Raw genomic sequence first — 14,540 nt, 5'->3', positions numbered from 1 at the left:
ATTAAATTTTTTTTTTATCAGGGCAGGGTTGCCATGAACAGATGTTTCTTGATAAGAGCATACTCTCAATAACCAAACTTTGTGTGTCTTTTTTTATAGGGAGTGCACCTCCAGCCCACACTCTCATCTCATTGATTGCAACACCTGACTTCAGTTAACTTTTGAGAAGTCATTCGCCTAGAGAGGTTCACATACTTTTTCCAACCTAGACTGTGAATGTTTACATGATACATTCAGTATTGACAAGAAGTACAATTATTTTTTTGTTATTAGTTTAAGCAGATTGTGTCTGTCTCTTATTGTGACACATTTAATGAATTAATGCAGAAATTAATAAGTAATTCCAAAGGGTTCAGAAACTTTTTCTTGCAACCGTATTCGTGTAAATGTCTACGTATTTACAGTTTGCTCAATAAATTTTTCTCTAAGGAAAGTGAAACTGAATGTGTAACCTTAAACAACTGTTGGTATGATCAGTTACAGTATAGCGCACTGCTAAAGTGAAAATAGTCGTCAGTTCCACTCCTAACCTGGGGTGTCGCCATACTTCCAGACATCATTTTCTTCATCCCTTCTATTATTTTCCTCCTGCCACTTCTGGATTAGCGAACACATCCTGAAAACTGAGATTGAGAATTGAGAGGACAACATCATAGAAAGTAACAGTGAAAAATGCACGTGAGTTAATGGCAATTGATTTAGCCCAGAATAGAAGTGATACAACGCATTTTGCAGGTACACGTACATGCATAATATTTATAAGTCATGATAGCTGGGCTTTAGCTACTGCTAGCTGTTGAGTTGCGCGTGGTTGGGTCATAGACTGTGGTAACTATGGCGCGTTTTAGTGATCTAGTAGTTGCTACTAAGGTAACGTTAGCTAGCTAACTTTTTAGTGTGGAAACACCATGCAACGATGAAGGTATGGCGTTTCTAGCTAGTTACACAGCCGGGCACAAGCAATCTGGTTTGTCGATTTATTTGGTTAATTACCTAATCATCTTCACTATCTTTCATTATGGACGTTTATGGATGCAAGATATCCGTTACATTAGATATTAGGCGAGTGTACTGGGGATGATGGTTGGATTGTAGTTTACTACTGCTATGTGTCTACCTAGCGAACGAATGGTTAACGACTAAAGGATATTTCACCATCGTCGCTTAATAGCTATGCATTTTTAGCTTGCATTTTACGTACCGTGACTTGGTCTCGTGGATTCTGACAAAGGCAAAGCTGAACTACTTGAATAATTCACTAATTGCATTTCACAAACATCAAATAGCTTCACTAGTGAAGTTAACTGTCAGATCAACCAATATGTGTACTAGTATATTGTCTTTCATCTCCTGGTTAACTTAACTTTGCTATTTCATTTCAACGTAGTATGCAATTTGATGTTTGTTTTCATTCCAATTGGGGCCTTTCTGCGTAGAGTTTGCATGTTCTCCCTGTGTCCGCGTAGGTTTCCTCCAGGTACTCCAGTTTCCTCTCACAGTCCAAAGCCAGCCACAGTCTAAATTTGATGCCAGGTTGAGGTGCACACTTCTGCTATGCCAGGTGTCACTGGATTATGCCATAGCCCAGGCAGATGTATGCAGTAGAAAGGTCAAACCTAGTATATGCTATGCAATTTTTGCCCTGGCATAGCTCTGCCGTGATTCATAGTGAGATTCGGTGCATTTGAACTGAATTGGTATGTGTTTGTCCTAGTGGAATTAACAGTAGATGTGTTTTATTATTTATTGTTACATTACTGATTGCTGAAAATCAACAACATGCTTCAGTATAATATTATTATTGGTACATTGGTACAAAATATACATTTTATGTGAATTTCTGTGTAATTATCTGTCTATATAAAAAATGTGGTTTGATGGACCCTGCTCGTGTGTTTCAAAAGCTCGAAGGTGGCTTTTGAGTGGGTTTAAAGACTAACTGTTAGTAGTGAATGTGTTACATTATACACAAGACTGTCTTGCTCTTTTCCTATTTGTAGTGATGTAAATTGTTTAATGTTTACATATTTAATTCATTTACTGTATTGATATTGTAATATTTTACTTACATTTTTTGGGCATTATGATTACTATATATTAGACAGTTTTGTTCTGTTTTTGTGTGCCTCAGTTGCATAATTTGTGGAGTTGGCTCCATGCAACAATGTTTATTAAGTTGTTTTATTAACTAATCTTAACACGACTATAGTTGGGCTTATGCTTCTAAGTAAAAGTGACAATACACCCAAAGTGTAACTCTATAACCTAGGTATATATCTGTATTATTAATATTATTATTAAAACATACACACACCTTAACTCTATAGCATAAATTTAGTAAATAGGCCTACTTATTAATAAGGCGTTCGACTGTGTTGTTTCAGTCTTTCAGAGTTAATGTCCACTCAGGGTAGATACCCACTTAAATGGCTGTTCGAGAGGTGGTTTACAGGGAAAGTCAGACAGTAGGTTGATCAGTCCTGCCCCACAGGTCCCTGTCTCTGAGTTGCCTTGATAAGAACAATGCAGCTGGCCACGATTCCCTTTCCTTGCGTCAGGGCTGGTTACCCACCGTCCACATCTTGGACTCGCCTTGGCTTGCTTGGCTGTTGCTTGACTCGGCTCCTGAGTCCTTCCTGTCGCCAGAGTCGTATTTGTCCGAATTGGCTGTCTTCGGTCTAAACACGGCACTGAGTAATCTACAGCGCCAGTTTTTATACTCTAAATACTTATCTGTTCAAAGTCAAAGTGTTTTTATTCAAGTGCACAGTATAACACAGGGTCATTCTGAACAATGAAATTCTTAGGACATGGCAAGCGACAACTACGTCGTAAGCAAAAATATAACAAGAATAGCAAAAATATACATAAAATAGAAAGAGCAAAAACACTAGCAGCAGTACCAAAGCCTGTAAATGTTGACAATAGAAATGAGTATTAAATAATTATGAAGTGTAATTATAAATATAAAGTGTATAGTGCCGATGAATATGTACATTCAATTTGGTAATGTATATTGAGTGTACATAGAAAGTGGCTAGAGCATACATTGAGGAGATCATGTGATCACTGAGATTAATGTTGCTGGTTGAGAAGCCTGATGGCCTGGGGGGAAAAAACTGTTCACAAGTCTGGTAGTCCGTGCCGGAATGCTCCGGTAACGTCTACCAGACAGTCTACCACTCCAGCAGCGAGAACAGACCATAGCCTGGGTGGCTGTAGTCTTTTGCGATTTTCCGTGCTTTCCTAAGGAATCGTGTGTGGTAGATGCCTTGTATGGAGGGGAGGTGGCAGCCAATGATCTGCTGTCTTCACCACCCTCTGGAGGGCCTTGCGATCAGCAGCGGAGCTGCTGCCGTACCAGGCAGTAATGCAGCCAGTGAGGATGCTCTCAATGGTGCACCTGTAGAAATTGGTGACATGCCAAACTTCTTGAGTCTCCTCAGGAAGTATAGGCGCTTTTGGGCAATTTTTACTGCCGCGTCCGATTGCCTGGACCAGGCGAGGTCATCATTGATGACCACCCCGAGGTACTTGAAGCAGCAGACACTCTCCACTTCAGCTCCATCAATGCTCCATTCTCACCACCTGGGGTCTGCCCGTCAGGAATTCCAGGATCCAGTTGCAAAGGCAGGTGTTAAGACCCAGGATCCTGAGCTTGTGAACAAGCTTAGCAGGCACAATTGTGTTGAATGCTGTTCTAGTCAGACCTTGTCTACGTCACGTCATGCCTAAAAACAACATGTTTATAACAGCAACTCTCCTAACATGTCAAAAATACACACATCAAAAATATATTTATAACAGAAACTTTTCTAATATGTGTCAAAAATATGCTTACAATATTTAGCACTGTCCTGATGCAGATCAAATACATGTTTTTATAACGTTTACGGTGTTATTTCAGAGTTAGGTTGAGCCCTTCTTTTGATGAGTCACGGTTGGGGCCTCTCCTGCCTAGAGTTGTACAGGCTTCAGTCTTATCTAGGCTATGTGAGACATGCACTAGGCTCCCTCTGGTTGCTATGACAGCCCCCCTCACTCTCTGCCCTGAGTGCAACTTATTTTCCATGTCAGCATTCTGTAATGTCACAGAATGCCTAAAACACACAAATATGAATTTTGCTCCATTTAAACTTCATTCTGTAATTGAATTGTCATATACGTGTGTAGTTTAGTATATTTTAATATACAGAAATTAATAAGCTTGGTAGCTAATAGTAGTAGTCGTAGTAGTAGTAATTTATTTCGGTCCTTATTAACAATTTAAAAAAATGACATATAATAATACATAAGCTAATAATTAATAAATTAAATAAATCATTACATAATTTCATACATAATACATTACAACATTACATTACATTACATTACATTACATTAAATTAAATTAAATTAAATTAAAAGGAAAACAAAAAATATTGACCGAAAAGGTGTAGGCTAAAGCTTTAGCTTATTATACCTACCCTTATTACATAACATATTCTAATATGCAACCCTTTCACTACTAGGTTTAGGCTATACAAAAACAAAACAGAACAGGAACAAAACCAAAAGTTCCAAATGTTTCATACACAATAATGATCATAATTCTGTTTTATATTTGTTTACCACATTATTTTTAAACATTTTTTAAAATTTGCAAAGTGAACTACAAATTCTTAATTTATTTTCATACACTCTTTCTATTTCAACATCATTTATCATAATGTTTACTTGATTATTGATTTGCCGATTACCAAATATTATAAACTTTGTTTTACTCAAATTCAGTGACAACTTGTTAATATCAAACCATTTCTTTAAGACTTTCAATTCCCTTTCTACTGTATTCAGAAGCCCTTCCAAACTTTTCCCGGAGCAATATAAATTGGTGTCATCAGCAAATAATACAAATTTTAACAATTTAGACACTTTACAAATATCATTTATATATAATATAAACAGTTTAGGGCCTAGCACAGAACCTTGTGGAACCCCACAAGTAACCTTCAACAAATCAGATTCAACGTTATTTATTTGTACATATTGATGTCTATCATTGAGGTAAGTACTTAGCCATGAGTGTGCTATTCCTCTAATACCATATCTCTCCAGTTTCTTCATTAATAAGCCATGATCAATGGTATTGAATGCTTTTTTTAGGTCTAGAAACACCCCCACAGTATATTCCTTGTTGTCCATTGCAGTAGAAATCTCTTCTACCAGTTCCATCACTGCCATTGAGGTGGACCTATTGGCTCTAAATCATGAGCAGGTCTGCCATTGATTGTGTACAGTAATAGCAGACCATTCAAAATAAATCTTTATTACAAGCAGTCAACCCTGAGGCAAGGTGAATATGTGAATATTATCAAGTTGGAACAGCATGTCTAGCTTAAAACCTGTAGGATTTGTACTGGGTAGAAATTGAGACAGAAACAAAATAATACTAAGACGTTTGAGTTGGCTGTCCTGTCTCAACAGTGGCAATGCTGTGAAGATGAAATGCCAGTTTGTGCAAAATAAGTGATATCTTCCTGTAAACTCTACTAGTGACTAGTGATATGTAGCACAGTAAACCATTTCTTTGTGATCTGTCGCCGACAAGTGATTGAAAATTAAATGATAAAATAGATTTTTAACTTTTAAGAAGAATTTTCTTCTAAAGCTTGTCAATTGATCAGCACAACATTTTACATTTGTAAATTATTCTGCCTTATATCTTGCATTCTCGCTAAATTTCAAAAGTTTCTCTCAAAAACATGGTCCCTGTGGGCCTATTTATTTTGAGTATTGGTTTAAATATGTTATGATGAAATCACTTTAAATTGTAATGAAACTGCATTTTATGTGTCAGGACAAGAAAAGGCATTTTCCTGTTTGTGCATTGGGTTTCACTGAAGTGATATAGGCTACTCTTTATCCTGACTGTTGGTGGCTGCTGGTTGGAAGCTCTGTGGGAGTGGATCAGAATTAGTTGTTGCTGCGTTGCTCAAGGAGGAAAGGTTTCAGGTTGGCTGGATTGTACTTTGTCTTTGTATAAGAGCAGCTCCTGTTGTTGATTGGTATCTGCAGGCTTATGAGCTGGAGCCACTGGAAAAGTTGACACCTTGCACATACTTAAGTGATGGAGGGTTTTTCAGTGATGAGACATTCCAGTGAATATGATTGAGTATTCCAACTTGGGATTAAAAAACCTGGGGGGGGGGGGCTGTGAATACCTACAATTCATTGGTTTGTTTTTTCCAGTCAAGGACTAAATGGTACATTGAACTGATTGAGCCAGTTGTGGTTCTAATTGAGGTTTGCTGGGGTCCAATAAACTCTCAATTTTTGAGACACTTCTCAGGTAAAGATTTGGCTCTCATACATCTGGACTGCTGCACTCCTATTGGTAATTGATAGGTAAAGATGATCTTTTTACGGCAGTTCAGTAGTTGTGAATAACAATGTAGTCTACATCATCAAGATTTTGTTCATACCGAGTGTACTCTTTAGATCTCTAATTTTACCACAGAGGCGTTGTGAGCAGTGGTTGTTTACTGCATGAATAGATGGCCTGGCTTGAGTGGGAGAGGAGATTTGCACCTGTGTGTGGGGTGGGAGGAGAGTAGCTGCAGTCATAGTACAGTAAGGAATTTTGGGACAGGAGTGGGAAAAAAATGGTTCTGTATAAAATGAGTGGTCATCACATGGCCAACTCAGCCTACTTCTGTGAGCTTCTTTGATGGATTTCAGTGTACCTTAAGAGGTGATACTAGCTTTCAGAAATCTGCATTCTCAAAGTGCCGGCCATGAATTAATTTGTTTCATGATTTCATTTCATCTGCTTAAACAAGTGGACATTATTAATAGTTAAACAGAGTTTAATAAGCTTTGAAAGTAGGCTATATTTTCAATAACACAAATACATGTAAGCACAAAAATAACTCAACTTGGTCAAGATGTCGCTCAATAAAAAGAAAACATTTCACCAGTACTTATTTTAAAGCTATGGAACCTCCAGACCTGAATCACTAGAATCAAAACTAACCATGACGAAATGATGCACTGAACATAAAGTGTTAATGTAGCAAACAAACTAACACTAGTGGCTAATAAGTGCTATTTCTGCACAGTGCAGATTTCATTCTGTTAGGCTAATTCTCAACTGTTACAAGTGGTCAATAATTGAAAATGTGTAATGGTGGCTAGCCAGCTACCAAACAGTACATTGCATGTGTTAACGCTCAGTAATAAAAAATAAATGTGTCCATAAAAAGATTTGGGTTATAGCCTATGATATGTTTCTAGCTACCCCTGATGACGATCTGTTATGCTTTTACATTCACTGTCTGTATACATTCTGTGTGATGCAGTCATGGTGGACAAGGTAAAATTCTTGAGTGAGCCCACTTTGAAAAAGATGGGAAGAAAGCTGCATATAGTTTATGTCAAAAAGGCAGGGTGTAAGGGAGGTAATACCAGAAATCTAATGAAACACTTATAAATACAACATGCCATAAGCATGAAGCTGTGCTGTTTTTTTGACTGCTTCAGCAAAATGGCGGCTGCGCCGTCTTCCACAGTGCAGCACCGTGACTCTTTCCCCACAAAAAACGTGACTGCTCACGTCAAGGTCAGGCTTGTTACCGGCTAAGACAAGTCCATAGTTAAGCAACATAATTTATGGAACTAACACTGTCAGCATTAGTTAAAAACACTTTTTATTACTACTATTACACTATGCTGTGATCAAAAGGGTTATAAAGCCATTTCTTACGTTCCGGGACTCCATTAAACCACAGTCAGTGGGTTTACATGATGTTTGAAAAAGTCAATTTATTGTTTTTGTCTGGACTTTTAAAAATCATGTAATCACTGTAGTCTGACTGAAATCGGACAAAGTCGATTTTTTCAGAGTCGGACTAACATACCTAGATAATGCGGTTGGGGGTCAATTTACTACGGCATGTACCTATACGCTTCAGTAGGCCAGAAATTGACCTAGGCATTCTGCGCATGTTCCATAATTTACATAGCAACTATACGCTCATGGTGGCCAAGCGGAATCGATAACGTTTCAGAAAATATATATCTTTAAATGATTTAATTCAATCTTCTACTGGGACTTTTGCCGTTTATTGAGGGTGTGACAGAAAATTTCGGTGCCGCTGACTATAATCGAATGTTTTTCACATTTACCGTTCGATTGAGCAAGTACCATTCATGTGCTAGCTACTTCACATTAACCTTGTACGGCGATCAATAAAGGCTAACAGCACAGTACCACTTAATTATTGTCACTTCTATCACCAAAAAAAAAAGGCGACAAATGACCTTTTCTGTGAGAAATGCATTGTCGAACTCACACGCATACACTGCTGGCGACATTCTAAAGCTCCGTTTTGCCCTCCCTAATATCATGGTGAAAAAAAACACATTTCTGGACGGATGAGGAGACCAACTTCATGCTATCGCAACTAAAGGAGTTAAATATCCTAAAATACATGGATGGAAGAAAAACGCGGAATGACGAACTATTCAAAAAAGTTGCCACAAAATGGAAGAAGCAGGATTTATAAGAAGCCTTCGTCAGACACACCTCGGTCAATAAATCGATTCTTTCCGAGTCATGTAGCCTATATTGGGACAATGACAATAATCCAATTAAATCTCATCTTTGGCCAAATCGAGCTATTAATATAGATCGATTTCAACTGTGCATGTAGGCCTAAACGCACTGACTGAGACTCATTATCTCCTAACCCTAAGCAGTACTCATTACTCTTTATGCACCAGTACTCTCATTACTCTTCATTCTCCAGTACTCTTGTTTTACTCATTATTCTCCAGTACTCACATTACTCATTATTCACCAGTACTCTCAGAAATCCTGGAAGGAAGCCTAAGCAGAGCCAGTCTGAGATTTGTTGTTTTTGGAGCTGTGTGACCTCTGTCCTTTTAAAAATGATTTTTCTACATTTTCTGTATTTTCTATGGACTGTTGAGAGCACAGGCAAGTATGTGCTCTCTGTGGCCCATGATGTTAGCTGCTTATCACTCCACAGGCTTGCAAGTCATGATCACATAGATATGTGAAAGGAAGACGTGCGCCTCAGCGCACCCATGCATTAGAGATATGCCTTAACAAGATAAACCATGCAGCAACCCCTCAAACTCTATCTGGCAGAACATTGTTGAAATTGAGCGTATAGGCCTGCTTTCTGTTGGGTTTATGTTCCACTTTCTCCAAAAATCTTGTTTGTCTCAACAGCCTGTTTTTAGTGTTTATTGATCAAAGCATTCCAGTCCATAGTGGCAAATTTTCCATTTCTAATTTTTTTTTTTTTTTAGGCAGTCAATACATAATGCGAAGCTCACCTTTCTCTCATGTCTCTTACAGCCCTGTGCCCATGATATGTGATGGGCAGGAGGTGAAAGCAGTGATTATACAGAGTTTTCTCCAGTAACCAGGAGGTGGCAGCGGCCAGGTGTCAATCCTGCCTCTTGGAACTTCCCTGACACGGGAGCCTGCTGAGGTATTACCTATGAGCTGCATGGCCATTTTACAGCTTGTTCAGAATCTTTACTACTCTACCTTCACTTTCAGCCCTATCAACCTTGTACACTGAATGTTTCCATAGTGCAGTTTTTACTTCGCTATATGTAGGCCTAGTATTTAGGGGAGTCTGTTAGATACTGGGAGTATGCTGTGGGAGAAGTTAATATGTAGTTTCATTTAAATAAATTCAAATTTGGAATGCAGTATATATTCAGTATATAGTGACCTTCATTGCCAGGGACTGATGTATAATTCTGTAAATTTGTAATCTGTAATACATTTCTGTCCAATTTCTTTTGGAATTTATACCACAAAAATGGCTGTTCTGTCATTTTAACTTCTGTGTTCACCCAACAGAGCTGCCATTTTTGAGACTATGTTTAGTGACACAGACCCCCTGCTGCCGTCCTGTAGCGAGCCTTATCAGTTAGGCCTGAAGTGTGTCCCTGACCAAGACAACAGCCAGAATACAGGTGAGTGCACACATTGGTGAGGATGTGGAGAATACACCTGCCTTGCCTCTCCCCCAGGCATGCTTCTTTCACTCCGCTCTTTTAATCTTTAGATTAAGTGGCCGTGTGTATTATTTAACATTATGCTACGTTCATTGTGAGTTCTGAGCTCTCGCCAACTCCAAGGTTGGACAGGAGCCAGGATGCTGTGAATATCACCTCTCAAGGTACTTTGGACAATGTCTGTGTGATGTTCCACATTGGTAGCAGTGACAATCTATCACACTGTAGACAGGCCAAGGCTCAGAATTTTCTTACGACGAAACTTAATTTTGAAACTTACTAAGTAAAATGAATGGCCCCCCCAACAGCCAATATAAAAAATAAGCTGCATTGATGTGCTTTCCTGTGGGCATTTTATCACTATTACAGAATGTACTTCATTTTTTATTTAAGCTCGTTTTTGAGAAGCCATGTCCAGCTGTGCGAGCGACTGTGACACGACTTGTGTCTTTTACGGTGCACCAGTCTTTCCTCAGAAGGGCTCAGGAAATACTGTCCTTTGTTCCTCTGACAGCTTCCGCGGCTGATGAGAAAGAGGGGCATGCTAATGCTAATGACGATGCTGAAGAGCTAGTGGAGCCTGTGAAGGTCTTACGACCAACCAGCAAAGAGTTTAAAAAGACCTGGGGGTTCCGCCGAACCACCATAGCCCAAAGAGGAACGCCTGGGTCTGCTGACAGAGAGGATGGTGGGAACGGGCCCGTTCGCCGCAGAGGCAGACAGGCTAGGCGCGCGTGTGAGGCGGAAGAGTCGATTTCACCCACCAAACGAGGACGAGGGGGAAGGAAGAGTGCCCCTGTCTGCCTGGAGAGCCCCAAACCCCCGTCCCAGATGCCCAGTGATACAGAAGCCCCCTCAGAAGCCAGCATCACCATTGGCAGAGCAGAGGCTGGAACCACTGAAGAAGCTGCAGACACCAGGCACCCACTGGAGAGGGAGATACCCCCCATTGTGTCTGTCAGTGACGACACAAGTTCAGACCAGGCCGACAGTGACGAGCTCACCCTGAAGGAACTGCGGGACCGGCTGAAGAAACAGCACGTGAAGGACCTGATGGGCCTACGCAGAGAGACACAGGGAGACTCCCTCGGCAAGGAAGATGAGCAGAATGGCCTGGATAGACCTGCATCGCCCGAGGCCATCAGGGGAATGTCATCTGGAACTTCAGCAGGGGGAACCAGTCAGGACTCCTCGTCTACTCATAAGACCCCCGAACCCACAGCGGGCGAGAAAACCATCTTGAATGGTGAGGAGGAGGAAGAGTTGCCTGGTAAATCGGACAGGAAGAGCCACTGCCCCGACACCCTCTATTGCATTTGTCGTCAGAAGCACAACAAAAGGTATGTGTGAACCGGCCCGCTTTTTGTAGAAAACAAGCCATTAGTTGCGACAGTCTCTAAAAATCACTGTACATTTCCAATTAAAGGACTTTTTCAAGAGGAGCTGCGTCTCTTGAAAAACTCATAATGCTTTCGCTCCTCCTGTTTTGGAGAACCTTGGTGCCTCTGTTGTAGCTGTAAGCGCTGTCTCTGTGCAGGTTCATGATCTGCTGTGACCGCTGTGAAGAGTGGTTCCATGGGGACTGTGTGGGCATCACCGAGGCGCACGGCCGGCTGCTGGAGAGGAACAGGAAGGACTACACCTGTCCCAACTGCACCCTGCGGATGAGCCAGGCAGCAGCCAGCGAGAGCCTGGAGGGGGACAGGCAGCCTTCCTCCTGCGCTGCAGAAAGCCCTCCATGTCAGGCAGTATCCTCACCTGCTGGTATGGAGGAGAATCATGAGGAAGATCAGGCGATCAAGGGGGAAATAGAGGGAGCCACCACTCCCAGCGAGAAAAAGAAAATGAAAATTTTTCATCCGGTAGGTTTTAAATTTCATTATTGCAGTCAAGAGAATTGTGCTTGTTCATCCCAAGAATAAATTTCACTTCATATTGGTCTGTAATATCTGTAAATACAACCAAATTCTGGTAATCATACCTACCTTACAGAAACCATTTAAACATGCAAATATATACAGTTTGCCAGTCGCAACAAATACATTACATCACATACATACATACATACAATGTAATGTAATGCAAATACAGTCATCTATTTTTATTTAACAAAAAGTTTTGAAAAAGACTATATAAATTTGCTGTTTATAATGTAGGTTAGCCTGAGACCTGGTTTTGCTTGCAGGTGGAGGAAACCAGCTCGCTGCCCAAGTGTATTGGCCCTGGCTGTGATAAAAGTGCTTTGCCTGACTCTGTTTACTGTGGTACCGAATGCATCCTCAAACATGCTGCAGCCACCATGAAGTCCCTCCCGAGGGTGAAGGAGCCCTCACCTACACCCCAGCCTCAAAAGAAACTTGTGACAAAAACCTTTCCTAAGGTAACTTCTTTTTTTCGAGTGTTAGGATAGGGTCACCATAATACAAGGCACATGGCAACATGTATCCTTTCTGTACAGTCCAGCTCATTATAATTCCTGTTAATTGTGGAGGTGCTTTGCAGGCCATTCGCACCTCCCTCCAAAGGGTACCTCCAAAGTGTATTTCCAGTGCCTTGCCAATTAGTGTCTACTGTAAGTTGATTTTAGTATGAATACCACAATATTGGATTTAAGTGGCTTTACATTAAAGAACCCATAATATAAGTTTGTCTTGATGTCGTCTTGGTTGGTGATTGTGTTGTTGTAAAATGTCAGCAGCCTTTTAGGGCTGGTTAGAGCTGTAGGGCTGAGTGAATGTAGTTAGATGAGGCTGTATGAGGAAATTTTGGAAACTCCAAGACTCTTCCTGATAACTTTGGCATTACAGCAGGCTCATCCCATGTGCTCCCTGAACAGTCTGGTCTTCACCGAATCTTTCAGTTGAGTTGCTCTGGAATTTGGTGAATGAAAATTGAGCTAATTTAGTTCATTGTCTGATCTTCTTATTCTTAGTGCCAGAAAAGGTCTCTGTCCGAGAGGACTGTGAGAAGGTCACTGGAGTCGTGGGGCGGGGCTGAAGAGGACGAGTCCAGTAGCGAGGAGGAGGCAGTGGAGGAGCAGGACCAAACTGCACCCTTATGGTCCAGCGACCATGATTGCATTACAGTAAACCCAGAAAAGACAACAGCCATTCCATCGGCTGTGTTTTACAAGTCGTGTATGTATCTCAGAGGTTTTCAACACTATGGTTATTTATTTCTTATTCATTAATCTCTGTGCACTTTTCAAAAGGCTCTAGAACCTCACCTTCTTTCACAGGTTTAAAATAGTAAGGTTTGATCAAGATTTTCCTCTTTAAATTTGCTTACCAATCCTATTACTGGATTCAATGCGGTATATAGATAATATTTTCGTGTCACTTAGGTGTTTTTTGTCCCAAGCTTTATTAATGCTTAGTACTGCATTCCAGAGGCATGGGTCCATAGCAGGTAAGTATGCAACACCAAGCTAAGCTATGGTGTAATGCTCAAGGTAGGTGTGGGAGTTGTGTGTGACTGAGGTAACCTTAAAACTGTTTTTTAAATGTAGCACAAGCAGCTTAATTAGGTTGTTCACATTCATGAAATTGTCATTAAAGTGCAGAAGATGCCTTATTGAAAGAAGCGCACGTCATTTGAGCATTGTTTTTACTTGCATACGTTCAGAAGGTTTAGGTATTATGATCTTAGACCATAATCAAAATTTTATTTCCTCCTCCCCGAAAATCAGTCTTTTTAGGTATATGCCACAAAATAACTTTTATCCAATTGCGTTTGGTCTCATTGTACAATGGATTTGCCATATTCTGCTTTGTTTATCCTTCTGAAGATTCTCTTCACAGCAGGTAGGTCACAATATATGATTTTATTTAAAAATCACAAGCACATACATTTTAATATTGATTGATTGATTGATTGAATTTTTTGGTAATCATCTGAAAATACCAGAGGAAGTTCAAGCCGGAACATCAAGTACCAGTCTTAAAAACAATCAACAATAACCCAAGAAATCTAAAAAGCTTATTTCTTCTGTGGTCCTTGTGTGTGTGTGTGTGTGTGTGTGTCTGTGTGGGGGGGGCGGCTGGCTGGCATTTGAGAACAATAATGTCATATTGTACAGTCATTACAGTCTCAAAATACATAATTTAGTGCAATCAGCCACAACACGAAACAATAAAAATCAATGGAAAACAATAGACAACTCCGTAAGAAACTAAGACAATACAGAAATTCAGCAGAAGCATAATATTAAAAATGATCAGTTACTTTCAGTGACTCATACCCCTGCTGAGCAATCTTTTTTATAAGGATGTGAACCTGCCTGCAGCACTGATTTCTTTTAGGTTATTTGGAAGTTTATTCCCCTAAGGCTGCAGAGTGGTGAACGGTCTCAAATACCTCCTCAGCGATCAACATATCGGCAACTAAAACTTTAAAACCGAGGGATTTCTTTAGTTTCATCTTAGACCCAAATCAGACTGTTTCCCCAAGATTAGGTGAAGGCTTATTGTCAGTTAACCATCTGCTGACTTTAAGAATCT

The 14,540-nt window shown here is 40.2% G+C and overlaps 1 protein-coding gene across 3 annotated transcripts in view; it reads left to right on the top strand.

The window, feature by feature from the left end:
- Positions 1 to 534: 534 nt before the first annotated feature.
- The window catches only part of si:ch73-181d5.4 (death-inducer obliterator 1), a 28,835-nt gene continuing 14,829 nt past the window's right edge, over positions 535 to 14,540 (top strand). For 2 of the 3 annotated variants that reach the window (XM_064298536.1, XM_064298538.1), the window contains exons 1-7: positions 535 to 678; positions 9,368 to 9,503; positions 9,884 to 9,999; positions 10,556 to 11,381; positions 11,579 to 11,903; positions 12,227 to 12,421; positions 12,974 to 13,178. In XM_064298536.1, the coding sequence (XP_064154606.1) occupies positions 9,903 to 9,999; positions 10,556 to 11,381; positions 11,579 to 11,903; positions 12,227 to 12,421; positions 12,974 to 13,178 (1,648 nt within the window). In that variant the 5' untranslated portion in view covers positions 535 to 678; positions 9,368 to 9,503; positions 9,884 to 9,902. Of the gene's footprint in view, positions 736 to 9,367; positions 9,504 to 9,883; positions 10,000 to 10,555; positions 11,382 to 11,578; positions 11,904 to 12,226; positions 12,422 to 12,973; positions 13,179 to 14,540 lie in introns of all 3 variants that reach the window. The other variant, XM_064298537.1, reaches the window with a different exon arrangement.

Source organism: Anguilla rostrata, chromosome 11 (assembly GCF_018555375.3).
Source record: "Anguilla rostrata isolate EN2019 chromosome 11, ASM1855537v3, whole genome shotgun sequence".
Classification (NCBI taxonomy): Eukaryota; Metazoa; Chordata; class Actinopteri; order Anguilliformes; family Anguillidae; genus Anguilla; species Anguilla rostrata.
This window is presented reverse-complemented; position numbering and strand designations above follow the sequence as displayed.